Source organism: Spermophilus citellus, assembly GCF_964194105.1.
Source record: "Spermophilus citellus genome assembly, contig: SCAFFOLD_36, whole genome shotgun sequence".
In the NCBI taxonomy this organism is placed as follows: Eukaryota; Metazoa; Chordata; class Mammalia; order Rodentia; family Sciuridae; genus Spermophilus; species Spermophilus citellus.
The window spans coordinates 117,993-134,703 of NW_027673039.1; the positions used below are offsets into that span (position 1 = coordinate 117,993).

Consider the following 16,711-nt stretch of genomic DNA (forward strand, 5'->3'; position numbering starts at 1 on the left):
GTGCATTATATAAGTGCCCACTTACTTTGAGGTTGGAGAACTTGGTGGTTGGGGAGGTTGAAGCTGGTAACCACTGTGATTGATGAGAATTTTATCTTTATTTGATCCTCAGACATGGACTGTATATGTCTTTTCACCAGAAAAAAAAGAAAATGACCAAGAGCAGCACCCTTTCCATTTTTCTTGCTGTAAGAAATGTCTTTTATTCCCAAATTGTCCTTGGGATCACAGCTAACATCTTCCTCCTCCTCTTCCACATCCTCACGTTCCTTGTCCAGCGCAGGACCAGGCCCATGGACATGGCCATCGCTCACCTGGCTCTGATTCATCTGCTGATGCTCATAATCAGGGTGTTCCTGGATATAGACATTTTGGGGGTTCAGGATATTTGGAACGACATCACATGTAAAGCCGACATCTACCTGTACAGGCTGATGAGGGGCCTGTCGATCTGCACCACCTGCCTGCTGAGTGTCCTGCAGGCCACCACCCTCAGCCCCAGAGGATCTTTTCTGGCCAAGTTCAAGCACACGTCCCCACAGCACAGTCTGTGGTGCTTTCTCCTTCTCTGGGTGTTCAACATGTTCATTAATGTTCATATTTTAGTCTCTATTGGAGGCCCCTCCAATGACACATCAGATGTTTGGTTTTCCACTAAATCCTGCAGGGTTCCCCCACAGGTTACTATTACAGGATCTTATTTTCCCTGGTAGGAATACTCCGGGATGTCCTCCTTCTCGGGCTCATGGCCCTCTCCAGTGGGTACATGGTGGCTTTCCTTTGGAGGCATAAGAGGCAGTGCCAGCACCTCCACAACACCAGAAGGATTGCACAGGCCTCCAAAGAGCAGAGGGCCACTAGGACCATCCTGCTCCTCATGGGTTCTTTTGTGGTCATGTACTTTGTTGACTGCATGATCTCCTCCTCTTATGGGAAAATGCAGCAGAAGGATCTGGTTCGCCTTGTGTTCCAGATGCTGGTGGGCAATGGCTACACCACCGTCAGTGCTGTGATGCTCATTATACCAAAAAACGAATAATCCAGTTCTTTCAATCCACACTGGGGAGGGCGAGAACATGTTTACACAGGGCCAGATGACCCCTCACAGTTTCATCCCACGTTATTTCCTCCTGAGTTTCCAAAAATTAGTTGATGTTGGAAAAAAACCTAAATGAGGATGAGGGAGATGAAACTTCTGTTGTTCTTTGTAATATCTTTATCAAACTAGGTGAGGTGGTGCACACCTGTCATGCCAGCGGCTCAGGAGGCTGAGGCAGGAAGATCTCAAGTTGAAGGCTATCCTCAACAACTGTGTGAGTCCCTGAGCATCTTAGTGAGGTACTGTGTCCAAATAAAAAAAAAATACAAAGTTCTGGGAATGTGGCTCAGAGGTCACATGCACCTGGGTTCAATTCATAGTTTCAAAAAAAAAAGTGTTAAATGATATATGGGCTGTTTTGTTACTGAACTTGCCTAAAGCAGATACCTTCCCTTGTCCATAAGTAGACCATGACTGTGAACCCTTTGCTGGAAGAAAGCATTTTGGAAGAATAGTTTTGTTTAGTTAGGAACAGAAATATCTTGCCTAAGTACAACTCTTTTGAGGTACATGAGGCAATAGGTGTTTTGATGTATGTTTTTTTTTTTTTATTAGAGCAACAAACATCAATAAGAATAATGAAATCCCCTCCATGTTAACTCCAGGTTTTTTCCCAATATACCTATAACATTATTTCTCCATGTATTTTTTTCTGACTTCATTATTTAACTTTTTTAATGTTATTTTATTTTCGTCTGAATGCTAAACCAATAAAGAGTGGGGAGAAAAAAGCATAAGTAGGTGATCAGGAATCAGAGTGCAGGAGAGCACTCAGATGTCTTGGAAACACACAGATCTAATCCATGTTCCCATCTAAATTTTATTGGCCTTGCAGCCTTGAAGTAGTGGCCTAGTTCTTTCAGCCTCAGTGTAAAATAGAGACCGTATCTGTTTTAGGGTTATCATGTGGATGAGAACAAATAATAGCACTCATTTGGCATCATGTTGTTCTGAGATTCGAAGGATGCAAATAAGATTACTAGCATGGCCCCCGACCAAGGATGTCATGCAATTTATACATCATGTTGTGACATTGAAAAGGTAAGAGTAGCATCTCACCTCTGTGTACACAGACACCATGTATTAACTCTTAATTTTCTTAGTGATTCTCTGAATGCAGTAGTATTACGATCCCCCACATTACAGTGAAGAAATCAAAACCCAGATAAATTAAGTCAGTGGATTGCAGAGGAAATAGGTGAGGAAAGTCAGGATTTGAACTCTCAAGCCCAGGTTACAGGTCCTGAGCCTAACCAATGGTCTGTCTTTCTTGCTAGACCTATGACATGCATAGGAAAGTGGCACACAGGGGTCACAGCCAATGATACAGACAACCTGAGACTAAAAGGCCAACCTGTTCTGCATCCTTCCAGCCCAGAAATACAGCTGGATGGCAGGTGGCTATGGCTTGACCTATGGTAATGTGGCCTGAACCAAAGAAGTCAGGCTGCTGATTGAACCCTAAGAGGCCAGTGTGAATGCTGTTCAGTGGCAGAATTTTAAACCCCTGAAGAGGACACAAACCATCATCTTCCTTCTGGAACAGCATGTGGAGGATCCAAATGCACTTCTGGGTGTGTGGTGGTGGGTCTCCCAAGGGCTCTGGTTGCAAAGGTAGGAGGCTGCTAGTTCTCCTGACTTCTTAAAAGTCTACTTGAACCAGAGGAAGAAGGTTAGGCATGGAGTGCATTTCTTTGCCTCACTTCCTCTAAGTTATTAATACTCTGTAGCAGAAAATATTCAAATATTGTCTCTTTTTTTTTGTTTCTGAGATGCAATCTTCCTCCATTGCAGCGACTGGTCTTGAACTTCCTGCGATCAAGAGATCCTCCTGCCTCAGCCTCCTGAGTCGCTGGAACTGCAGCTGCACAATGCGGTGCCCAGCTCAAATATTACAGAGGATCAACTTAGTGCTGAGGCTACAACTTTTCCTGTCCCCTCAAGCATTTCATGGTCAACTAAATCCATTCTCTGTAACATCATCAGGATATGGGAGAAACTGTTGTTCTCTGTTAGGAAAGAGAGTGGATATGTCTGCGTTTGGATCTTGTGTGACCTGTAGAGTCATTTACCAAAGGGACCAGATATGATCATTAAGGAAAAACAGCCACCATGTCTTCCAGTTAGTGTTGGAAATCCTGGGGTTTCATCATAATTATTTTAGCTAACAGACAAATAATCAAAAACACACACAGATCAAGTCTTCCCGGGCAGGAGGTCAGGAAGGTTTGTAGGTCTCAGATTGGCTCAGAACAGACTTGGGACTGATGGAACTTTTTGTGATATTTATCAGGCCTTCCCAGATCAAGATGCTTGCTTCATAACCTACCAGTTTCACTTGGATCTTGGAAGAACGGACATGCTGTCCATCTGCAGTAACAATAAAAAATGATTGTCTTATCTTTTCAAAGTCCATGTATGGATTTGTTTTGGTTATACTCTTACTCCAGGTGTCTAAACCAAGTTGGCCAAAGTTCACCTTTTTCCTATCTATTCTAGATTCAGCTGAGATCTTCAGAGATTACTCCTGGGAACTTCTCACCCCAGGCCTGCAGCTGTGCCCAGGGACCCCTCACCCTTCTTTGACTGCACCTTCCAGTGCCCCTTTTCCTGCCTCTTCCCAGCCTTTGCTAAGCTGCACTTCCATGTGGGAAACCTTTTTAGCCTCCATACATAGGGAGGACAGGCAGGGTGTTTTTTAAAAAGAAAATTCTATACACCATTAGAAAAAAAAATCATGTTTCCCAAAATGCGATGATCAGGCAAAATGACAATTTTATTATTTCACTTACTCAACATTTTTCAGTCTGCTCCATGACAAGCCTCAAATGACACTAGAAAGATTTTCCATGAGTGCACATCTGTTTAATGGCTCACAGAAGATTACAGGCACAGAGCCCCATTGTTCTCTGGTATATTTATACATTAAAAAAATTTGCATTAGAGCTGCGGACATAGCTCAGCTGGTAGAGTGCTTGCTTCACATGCACAAGGCCATGGGTTCCATCCCCAGCACCACCCAAAAATATTACATTGATCTGCTCTCATATACCTGCTTTATTTAAGGTAAAATAGATACTGAGGAGGCTTTAAAGAATCAACTTATATAACACACATAGTATCATTTCTGTACAAAATTGTAAAATAAAAATGTAAATGATAGTTCTAAAAGTGTGTTCTTTTCTGCCACTTCTGTAAAATGAAGATTAGGGCCTGGAGGACATGCACTTCAAGTATTGTTGCTGGCCCTGGCCTTGAGGACTACATGTCTGACATATTTATACACCTGAACATTTTTTTTTTGGTACTTTTCTATGTGTAAGTTATCAAATTTTTTTGAAAGTAAGGAAATAAAAACTGTTTGCACATCAATCACAACTGGGATTAGCAATGCATGTAGACAGTCTCTGTATTTTTATTGAGGAATTCACTCACACGCCAGGTTATTATTGACACGTATAATAACTTACACTTGTGGTCCTAATGATTTTCTGGTTTAGTATCCTTTGTATATTTTTGTATTTGCTTTGTTCCTTCCTTTCTTTTTTATTAATTATCATTGAGGTTTGTTGGTTTTCTAGAGGGATTATATTTGATTCTTCTCTCTTTATTTTTGTAACAGTGCAATAATGAGTTAATAAACTTCATGTGCATTTAACTACGTTTGCTAACATGTATAATCATAGGGTGAGAGACTGAGAATAAGATTTGAGTTTTCAAAAACACATCTTCAAAACACTGAAAGGAATTGGCTCTAATATTTTAAGCTCACCAAATGACATTGTGGCATTTTAAGAATTTTATCATTGGGCTGGGGTTTTGGCTCAGTGGACAGGAACTTGCCTGGCATTGGTGTGGTGCTGGGTTTGATCCACATAAAAAATAAATAAATAAAATAAAACATAAACATATGTCCAAGTATACCTAAATTGTTTTTTTTAAAAAGAAATTGATCACTTGCTTTTTAATTTCAGAAAAGATATTTTCCACCACTGGGTTAAGATAACAACATTCCTGAGACCCCATATCCTCGGGTTGGTGGAATGTCATTCTGTTTTCTGTGTCTATCAATTTGGGAACTCCAACTTCAACCTCCTTTAAGTTCTTTTTATATAATATTGGTTCTTTTGTCACTGACTTGCTTCACTGAGTAGAGTATCTTGAGGGCTGAGCTATTTGGCATCCTGTGCTAGAATTTTCTTTCATTTTAAGTGTTAATAGTCCAGTGTCTGAATAACATATTGTTTATATATTCTTATGTTTCTGGGTGTTGGGTTCTTTCTACATTTGATTATTTAAAACATGGTTTTATGAGCAATGCTGTGGAAATGACTGTATGATTCTCTGCATGTACTGTGTGTGTGTGTGTGTGTGTGTGTGTGTGTGTGTGTGAATGTGCATGTGCACATGTGCACACATGCATGCTCTATGATATGGTGTTTTATGGTAACAAATGTTTACATGTCTAATTTGAAAAAATATAGATAACTGAGGCAATACAATTATTGAAAATCATTGTGACTATTGTACCTAAAAATAGTTTGGAATAGCCCAGGTCATGAAAAGTCGCATCCTCCTCAGAGTCCCTGCTGGAGGACTCAATGAGAAACATAAAACCTTGGTAATATCTCACAGATAAAGATGGCTTGATTTTCTTTTATGTATTTGCCACTTACATATCCAAGTATACAGCTCTAAGAGAAGAAGAACTCTATATTATATTTAAAGAAAACAGCATATATACTGTGCCATGGTGCATCATCCCAAAGAAATCACATTTTCTCATTTTAACAGAATTTATCCAGCACTGGTTACTGAAATATTTACTGTCTTCTCCCACATATATCTCAAAATACTAATTATACGTTTTTCAGTACTAATGAACACCAAAGGGCTGAAGGAGGCATAGCTATGAGCCACAATGATCTGGATACAGTAAAACACTGGATCACCCTTCAGTGTGATTCTTGCATAGGAGACAATGCTGTCCAAGATGGACATGACCACGAAGCAACTCATGAGCAGCAGGATTGTCTTGATGGCCCTCAGTTCTGGGGATGACACTGGAGACGGGCGGGTGCTGTGGAGACGCTGGGATTGCCTCTTGTGCCTGCACAGGAGAGCCACCATGTATTCATTGGAGAGGGTCATTATTCCTATAAGGGAGACTTCCCTGAAGGTCAGCAGGATGGACAAGCTGTGCCGGAGGAAGAAGGTCATGGGGATAAAGGAGCAGGACTCTGTGATGTACATAATGTTGTCTGAGGTAAAATTGGGTGTAGCAGCAATGGAGATGGAGAGGTGGCTACTGAAGGATGAATAGATGACCCACAGGAAGAGAAGGAAACACAGGTTGAGACGTGAGGATTTATGTTTGAACCTTGCCAAGCAGGAGCTCCTGGGGCTGAGGGTGATGGCTTGCAGGACACTCAGGAGGCAGGTGGCACAGATGGAGAACCCCCTCATCAACCTGTACAGGTAGATGAGAAATTTACACTTCAGGTCATCCCACCTGCTCCCCTGAGGTGTAAAAATTTCCGCAGCTATGAAGCACTTGATGAGCAGAATTACCAGGTGGATTAGGGCCAGGAGACCAATGGGCAGGTCAGTGGGCTTAGGTCTTTGCCCAGTAATGTGCAAGAAGATGTGGACAAGAAGAAGAAGGGCATTGGCCATGACCCCAATGCCAATCACGGTGTACACGGTGTTTTTTATGTGAATATTACTGTACAGTCTCTTGGCTATGTTCATCTTATGGGGGAAATAATTCTGTGAATACCTTTGGAAAAAAGGCAAGAAAATGTCCTCTTTGCAAATATGTCCTTCATCAATCCCAATGGACAACCCTGCAATCGGGAAAATAAAGAGGATTCATCAAAACATTCCTTTATTCCATGTGATGTGTTAATTCTGGTGCTGGGAACAGTGATGCCTGCCTAAAATTCCAATGACTGAGATGCTGGGTGCTTGTGAGCCTGAGGCAGGTGGATCACAAGTATGATGCCACCATGGGCATCTCCGTGCGACCCTCTCTCAAAATACACAAAGAAAAGGACTGGGTGTAATTGGTGCTGGTGCACCTAACCACCGAGCAATCTCCAGCACAAAATAAAGAAAGCCAACAAACAAACCCCCTTAGTTCTCTCTCACAGCACCCAGAACCCATGCCCATGCTCTCCCTTGTCCTCACATCTCCCAGTCTCGGCTGGGTTATAATTTCCCTTGGGGCCTCCACAATGTCATACATAATGTTACTTCAGTTTTCTTGTATATTGATAATTGCCATCTGGGCCCAGTGGCACACTCCTGTAATCCAAGATGCTGGGAGGCTGAGGTAGGAGGATTGGAAGTTCAAAGACAGCCTCAGCAACTTAGGAAGGCCCTAAGTAACTTAGCCACAACCCAATTTCTAAATGAAAAAACAAATTGTGTGGTGGTATAACTCACTCTTCAGCACCCCTGTGGTAAAAAAAACAGAATTACCATTTATCTTAGAACATAATTTCCTCCTACAATCTCATGTCTGAGATTTTCTGGTGAAGACAGAGTCATACATGATTTTTATGTGCCTGACATTGTTGGTCAGGTATATAATTGTTGCTCTACAGTTTTGGGTGAATTGAACTGGGGCTGATTATAGGAAAGAGGAAATTAGCCCCTCTAAGCAAAGAGTATCACAGATCCAATATGCACAGAGTTACTGTATGTCTACACCCTGTTAATTATGGCTTATTTATTGCCACACCAAATATTTACAATATATAAACAAGAAAATGTTGTCAGACTGGTTAGTGTGTGTATATGAGCTGCCAATTACAATAGCATTAGTTTAAGCACTCTGTAATGCTGAGGTACAGTCATCTCAGCTATCAACATAACTACACTTTAAGTATACCCTGGAGGTATGATTGGTGCAAAAAAAATATAGTATGTGTATCAATATTGGAAGTTGATACACATACTATATTCTAGAATTCTCTAGAAATTTTTAGAATTTCTATAAATTCTATAGAAATGTTTATTTTTATTATCATACAGTTCTTAATCCATGTGACTTGGAAGAATCAATTCAGTTATTTTCATAACAAAACAGCTGTGTTGCTGCCTGAAAAGAGAGGAGAGAATTTGGAAAACTCTGCTGGGCCTGGTTGCACATGGTTGTAATCCCAGCACTTGGAAGGGTGAGGCAGGAGGATCCTGAGTTCTAAGCCAGTTTCAGCAAATCAGCAATAAAGTATTAAATATTTCTCTAAACAAAATATGTCTCTAAATAAAATATTAAAAAACAGTGCTGGGGAAGGGGCTCAGTGGTTAAGCATTCCTGAGTTCAATGTCTGATACCAAAAATTAGAAATTTCCAATATAGTAGAACTTTTCCACAGTCTCTTTCAGAGAACTCTTTTGAAATCATAGGTCTGTTCCTGGAATCCTCTGATGTGATTGTACATGTCACTTTTTTTATCCTCAAGCTGGAATAACGAGCCTCAGGTAGAATATTCCAGAAATATTACCAAGAGCATAGTCCGTTTCTTAGTCCTTTCCCATGGTTTACAATCAGAGTAATAATTAGAACTACAAGCAAAATAGAGTTGTTGTTTCTTTTCAAGGTTTTGATTAAAGGACAAGTATCCAACCCAATCTTGAAAGTTGGGTCCCCAGATATTATCTGGATTACAAATTAAAGGTGACGTTTCTCCAGACTCAAGAGTCCCAAGCCTGAATTTTATGCTGAAAAATTTGATGAGTGATCTCGTGGGATAATATTTTTTTTGAAGAGTGTGTATATGTAATTAAATATAACTCATGTGAGATACATGGTATTGTAAAATATTTCTGCCACATAGTAGAAAAAAATTTCATCTGAAAAGCAAACATATAAGAGCAATTTTTTTATGGCTACTGGTTTAATGTCAGATTCTAAGGGGAAGAAAAATGTTAATCACTCTCAAACATTGGAACCCATTGAATAATTCTGACCTGAAGCATGTTTTTAGTTAAAAGTTTTGGAATACAGATTTCCTGATACAAAAATTTATAACGTTGTTTGAAAAAAAAAAAAAGGTACCTGTAATAAGGCTCATGGACCTTGTATACCAAATAGGAATAAAATCCTTGTTAAGTAAATTTTACTGCCATATTGCTATTGATTTGTAAAGTTCTTTATATAAATTATGGCTTTGTTTTCCTATTCTTTTTTTTCTCAAAAAAGAGAAGCCAGTACAAAAAGAACAAAGATGATCGAGGAGAAAAAATTTCAGGTTTTAAGAAGTCATGATCAAGTAATGTGATATATTTCTCCATTCAGTTATCCAATCTATTTGAGATGGTTGCACAGTAATCCCAGAAACACAAAGTAAAATATCAAAGTTACAAATATCTCTAATATTTTTTTTCATTGTAGTTGGACACAATATCTTTCTTTTATTTATTTATTTTTATGTGGTGCTGAGGATCGAACCCAGGGCATTGCAGGTGCTAGGTGAGTGCTCTATCACTGAGCCACAACCCCAACCCCCTATCTCTAATCTTTATTGTTCACAAAAATGATGACTTGAAACCTTATATTTACTGGTAATGATATAAGCGTGTTATCATTTGTAAGATAAAAAATGTCCAGTGATAGCATTCAAAGAATAATCCTTATTGGTTTGTTTATTTTTGTCATCAGGGATTGAACCGAGGGGTGCTTCACCATTGAGCAACATCCCCAATCTTTTTTTAACTTTTCTATTTTTGAGACATGGTCTTTCTAAGTTGCTTAGGGCCTCACTAAGTTGCTGACAGTAGCCTTGAACTTGCCTCAGGCTCCCAAACTGCTAGGTCAAAGAATAATCTTAAATAGATACATATTATCGTCCAAGAGCTACCATTGTAAAATCCTTGTAAAATTACTTTAGCTCATGTAATTTCTGTGAAATGCCATTTTTTCTTTCATTGAGTGGAAATCATTCAAAGAACCTGCAGCCACACTGCATTCTATTGTATGTCTGTATCAATATGTAACCACAAATTCCACAGTTATGTACAATGATACTGTGTCTAGAAACATTCAAATAAAGAATATTAAGTAAACCAAGAAATTCAGCTAGTGAATAAATAAGAATAAAAGCATGGGCTGTAGAAATACTTTATATTACTGAGCTCTTCAAGGAGTACAGTTTAATAATCTAATAAATCAGGGCACTGAATGGGGTTGGCTGCAGAGTACCTTTAGAAACTGTAATCCTGTCGACCTAAAAGTTTTAGAACAGGCGGGGGTGTACAGATGCTATGAATTGACATTAATATTCAGGAAATCATAGCTCCAGTGGAGCTTTGAAAATGACTAAAACGTTTTTTTTTTTTTCTGGAAGCAAAATCCCTCCATAGCAATATGAAAAATGAACTTTCTTTTGATTGCAGCTCAAGGAAATTGGCAATGATCTCACATCATCAAAAGCACCCCCTTAGCTTCCTCAAAGTAGAGCCAGGCTAGACTGGGGTACCCTAGTCACACTCTAACTTCCAAATCACACACACTCACCACTATCAGCGAGCTATGCATGCCAATCACCTCAGTTGGACTTTATCTCAATATCATGCAATAAGTGACTATTAAAAAATGTATTTAGCTGCACCTGCACTGATGAGTCATTTCAGTGGAAAAACAGTCTGGTGAGCATGCTCCCTTTATGGAAACAGAAATTCTCTAGCATGTCCCCCATACCTGTGTCTCATCAGGCTCTCACCTGGCTAGCACAGCAGGGTCCTGGAGATCAGGGGACAGGGCAGGGTAGGCCACCAGCAGAATGGTTTCAAGTTGATAGTGAGGCATGGGGACCCCTCAGAGGAGGAAAACCCAGTAAGTCTCCTTTATTAAATGGATCAGGGTCTGAACATATAAGACATTGTTATCATTTGGCAGCTGCCAAAATTTCATACTAAACCTGAGATACATGACGTCATCCAATAAGTCCCCAAACTAGTAAGGAGGGTTCAGGATGCTGCACCTGAACTTGGGGTCTGGGAGGAATTGGAGAGTGAAAAGGAAGGAGAAAAGCTGTTTGTATGCTGCAACGTGAGATTGGACACTTAGGTCGACATATTCCAGAATGAAGAAGGGACCAGTATCTCTTTTCTGAAACTTGAAATGGTCATGCCTACCTTTTAGGATGCAGATAAGGTGTAAAAAACAGGATTCATCTCTGTCACTTAGCACTCCATGTCCACCCCCCCAACACACACACACACACACACACACACACACACACACACACACAGGAGAGAGCAGAACTTGGTTTGTCATTGTCACTCAGGTGATTTTTTTTTTTACAATAGCTCAAGTTTACCATCATTATCGTCTCTATCATTGCCTTCTTGAAATAGTTTTAAAATTTGATCTCTTGGAAGGTGAGACTGATATTGCTTCAGGCAAGTGACTCAGGAAATATGGATAAAGTGGGCTGCATGCTGTATTTTTTTGGCCCAAGTCGAGCTTGGAAGTAGAAGAACATTATGAAGAAACAGCTGGTGAGTTGGGGGGAGACAAAACCCTCACCAGCTAGGCAACATTGCTGCGTTCAGGGAATTCTCTGAAATAAATGACACACAGCGTATGGTCCTCACAACCGTGGGATATACTGGAGCAAATGAATGGAAGTCCTATTTCGGAGAATAGGATAAGAATTTTACAAAATGCTTGGTAATCTAGCAGTCAGAGAAATGCAAATCAAAACCACCCTAAGATACCATCTCACTCCAGTAAGATTGGCAGCCATTATGAAGTCAAACAACAACAAGTGCTGGCGAGGATGTGGGGAAAAGGGTACTCTTGTACATTGCTGGTGGGACTGCAAATTGGTGCGGCCAATATGGAAAGCAGTATGGAAATTCCTGGGAAAGTTGGGAATGGAACCACCATTTGACCCAGATATTGCCCTTCTCGGACTATTCCCTGAAGACCTTAAAAGAGCATACTACAGGGATACTGCCACATCGATGTTCATAGCAGCACAATTCACAATAGCTATACTGTGGAACCAACCCTGATGCCCCTCAATAGATGAATGGATAAAAAATGTGGCATTTATACACAATGGAGTACTATGCAGCACTAAGAAATGACAAAATCATGGAATTTGCTGGGAAATGGATGGCATTAGAGCAGATTATGCTAAGTGAAGCTAGCCAATCCCTAAAAAACAAATGCCAAATGTCTTCTTTGATATAATGAGAGCAACTAAGAACAGAGCAGGGAGGAAGAGCAGGAGAAAAAGATTGACATTAAACAGAGTCATGAGGTGGGAGGGAAAGGGAGACAAAAGGGAAATTGCATGGAAATGGAAGGAGACCCTCATTGTTATACAAAATTACATATAAGAGGTTGTGAGGGGAATGGGAAAAAATAAGGAGAGAAATGAATTACAGTAGGTGGGGTAGAGAGAGAAGATGGGAGGGGAGGAGACGGGGGATAGTAGAGGATAAGAAAGGTAGCAGAATACAACAGTTACTATTATGGCATTATGTAAAAATGTGGGTGTGTAACCAATGTGATTCTGCAATGTTTGTAATGTTTTGAATAACCAATTAAAAAAAAAAAGATTTGTCAGCATAGCTTGTGTTTAGAATCTTGACATTACCCATATTTTAAAATAAATCTTTAGAAATTTTGGGAGAAGAAGAGAGTGCTTTTTTATTGTTTTGAAGAAATGGGGACTGAGCAGAGTCCTGCCAACCTGGTAATCCCAGGAAAATCCTCCAAATCCCAAAAGCTAAATTTAAGGATTGAGATATTCTGTTCCCAAGCTCTAGGAATTTGTATTGCTGGGTGTTTTGTAGCCACAAATGGGAAAAAACACCATCTTTACTTTTTAAATATTTAATGTACTTGCAAACTCAACATCCTGCACCTGTAATGTGAAATTTCCTAAGTGGCAGAGCACAGGGCCAGGGCTTATAGTATATATTGTGGCAGGAAATGTTTCATTAGAAAATCCTAGGATATACTTGGCAGTAATGTGGGGTTACCCGCTATCAGATGAGGTTTTGAACATAGAAGATTTCCTTCTAAAGACTTTAAAACATGGAACAATAAATTGTTTTAATTTTTGTTAAAATCAATTTTTAATTAATTGTTTTAAAACATGAAAACAAACAGAGCACAGAAGTCACTTATATCAACAGTAGTTCTTTTTTGAGTTGTAATAATGACAGAAACAGAACTATGTATATTTATCAAAAATATGAAATTAAAACATGTCACGTGCCTGGTCAAATGCATTGAATAATTAATGTTTAAAATCGGAACATAACATTGTATAGGGAGCTTGCATATTCACGGAGCTAGTCAGTAACTATAGTCTTGTTCATGAAAACCTAAAACTTATTGAGGTCTTCTATGCAAATTTGGAGACACTTTTTATCAGTCTGTAAAGTCATGAGGAGGCTAGGAAGGAAATGTCCTCATTGTGCCTTACAGGGCACTTCTTCCTTGCCTGAGACGGACTCATAGAGCTCAGGTCTCTTTTGCAGATACCAACGACCTCAATAAGAAACCCAAACTTCCTTCTCCCACAGCCTTCCTAGGACCTCCATGACCACTGTTTCTGCATCTGAGTATCCCAAGCCACTTACCCAGATGGAGGTGATGGGAAGACTCAGTTCACCTGAGTTGAACCTGGGCTGGTTTAGGGAAGGGAGGGCTTTAACCCATCTCTCTGCAGGGCCTTAATTTTTGTGTCTGTAAGAAAGTGACAATGTCTCACTGGAGAGAACCAAACCATCAGGTTTCCAGTGGGACATTTCACCTGCCCCTACATTTGACTTTGTGCTCAGGTGGATAACAGCTGTCTAGGGAGAACTGGACTAACAACTTTTCTCTTAAGTTAATTGACATGTGTACTGGGGGGTCACAGTCATCCCAATCATTTAGAAAGCATCAACTTCTTACATTGTGACATGGGCCAAATTTGTCTAAAATCACCTAACATTTTATCAGGGCACTTTCTGGTCTGAGATGTTCCTGGCACCCCTGTGAGTTGCCATTGGCTTGGTGTCTCAGCTACCATGGATAATGGGTATCTTCTCCCTCAGCACCTTCTTACTGGGTGGACCTGGTTTCTGGGGAGTGTTGGCTCTGCTCTCCATTTTTCAAAGTCCAAGAATCTGGGTTCAAGGTGTGAGTGCAAATTAAATTGGAATTGAAATGTGTTGAAGTAAATACTCAGAGTGCAGGTGAAGCTGGAGTGGGGGTGGAGGTATTCACAGGCTGGTGAGGCTGGGTGAAGTGACACTTGTTTCACTTATTCAAATGCAATTGAGATTCATTTCTCTTATTGAGTTAACCAACAGAGTCATTGGAAGTGGCTCCTTTGGAAGAACAATATTTTCTTAACCATTCTTTTTTTTCAAGTACAACTTTATTACATCCAATTTATTTTTTTTTTCAATTTATAGTGATCATGTATAAAACTGCTATGAATGCTTACATACACATTTGGTGGATAAAACACAGATTGAGATTGTTGGATCATTTGTGTGACTCTCTGTGAAGGATAAGATATTGCAATGCTATTTTCAAATAGCCTGTATCATTTGGCATCTGATAAAATGATACAGGCTATTTGAAAATAGCATTGCAATATCTTAAATAAACCTAGCATTCCTGGTTAAATAAAAAAGAAATTGACATTATTATTCACTCTTTTTCTTGATTTAAAAGAATTTTAAGGGTTCATATTTTCATAGTATGAACTGTTATCAAGGTTAGTAATTTTCCAGATGCTGCTTAAATCTGGTATTTTGTCCTAATTTAAAACACTTTATTCAGATAGTTATCCTACAGGAACTACTTAAGACAACACTGAGATAGATGATGTGCCCAGACTGAATTCACACCAGAACTTCAATTACTTCTTCATCAAAAATTGGTGTGATGGGGGACTTCAGGGGATCATCTTCAAATGACTGTTTGGAATAGGTTTGTATTTTATGTTTTATTTTTGGTATCAGCCATTGAGCTCAGGATTCTTAACCATTTAGCCACATCCCCAGCCATTTTTATATTTTACTCAGAGACACCATCTTACTAATTTTCTTAGGGCCTCACTGAGTTGCTGAGCTTGATTCTGATCTTGAAATCCTCCTATGTCAGCTTCCCTAGCCAGTAGGATTACAGGCATGCAGCACCACAACCAGGTTGTTTGGCACAGTTTTGCTGAAACATTTTCAAATTCTTGGAAAAAATATTTTGACACTTTGAGCGTCATTTCACTTTTCTTTGTAAATTCAGAGGATTTTTTTCTCACAATTGGCTTAAAGTGATTGCAATATTTTATGATGAGTAAATACACAAAGATCAAATTTCCCATTTACCAATGTTTAAGAGAACAGTCAGCGGCATCAAGCGCATTCAATTTTGTGTGCATGTATAATCTCCACCATGTCCAGAAAATTTTCTTCTCCCTAAATGATCTCTATATCCATCAAATAACAATTCCCCTACTGAACCACTTCCTGAGCTACTGGAAAATGTTATTCTATATTCTGTCTCTATAAATTACATTACCCAATGTTCCACCTTCTTGTGTGGATTTGTACAATAATGATTCTTTTTAGAGTGACATTTCATTGGACATAATGTCTTCAACTTTCATCTGTTGTTTCTTATGGTACCCCATGATATATCCAGACCCCATGTTTATACATTCCTATGCATGTGGATATCAGATTGTTTGCACCATTACCTATTATAAATAATGGTACCAAGAGCAAAGGTGTTCAAGTGATAGTTTTGAGTCCTTGCCAATATTATTTGTTATATTCATAAAAAGCACAATTGATAAATCAGATGGCAGCTTATGATGAGAGATGTTTACAAGTTATTAGACATAAGAGAGATGACAGAGACGATTTACTTATTAAAAGCTACTCCAATCTCATATATTTATAAATATAGGGACTAATGCAGATAATAAAATTGAGATTTACCTCTCGGGGGGGTCATGCTCACATTTTCAGTCAGAAATACAACGTACTGCTAGGTACAGTGAAATTCTCCTGTAATTCCAGCAGCTCGGGAAATGGAATCAGGAGGATCATGTGTTAGGCAGCATCAATTAAAGCGAGGTCCTAAGCAACTCAGTGAAACCCTGTCTCTAAATAAAACACAAGATCAGGCTGAGGATGTGGCTCAAATAATATAATGACTTTAGTTTATCTCAGAGGTATATGGAAAAAAAACTAGCATGTATTTCTAATTCACAAGTTTCAAAGAAGTCACAAAAAGCCCCCCTTTGTCTATTCATTCAACACAGAAAGCACACTACACTGTGCCATGATGAATGGTTGCCCAGCTGTGTGGTGGCTCATTATGAAAATTTATCCATCATGCAATGATCAAACATTTACACTCCTTCCCCCATAAGAATTCCAAAAAGTTAAGGCTGTGTTTTTCAGTACAGATGAAAATCAAAGAGCATAGCCATTGGCCACCATCATCTGGATACAACAAGAAACAGGGTCGTTTTCCCACATGGTTGAGGAGGAGACGATGCAGCCAAACAGTACATGAGCAAGAAGAAACCCAGGAGCAGCAGGATGGCCCTTGTGGCCCTTTGTTCTGGGGATGCTTTT

The 16,711-nt window shown here is 39.5% G+C and overlaps 1 protein-coding gene and 1 pseudogene across 2 annotated transcripts in view; one reads left to right on the forward strand and one right to left on the reverse strand.

Moving 5' to 3' along the window:
* The first annotated feature begins 299 nt into the window (after positions 1 to 299).
* Positions 300 to 16,711, forward strand: part of LOC308640200 (vomeronasal type-1 receptor 90-like) — a 48,287-nt pseudogene continuing 31,875 nt past the window's right edge. The window contains exon 1 of the transcript in view: positions 300 to 762. The product of the transcript in view is annotated as a vomeronasal type-1 receptor 90-like (transcript). The remainder of the gene's footprint in view (positions 763 to 16,711) is intronic.
* On the reverse strand, positions 5,897 to 6,850 carry LOC308640188 (vomeronasal type-1 receptor 94-like; the record flags this gene model as incomplete). Its single annotated transcript, XM_081312185.1, has 1 exon — positions 5,897 to 6,850. One exon carries the CDS (start codon positions 6,848 to 6,850, stop codon positions 5,897 to 5,899), a length of 954 nt encoding a protein of 317 aa, XP_081168311.1.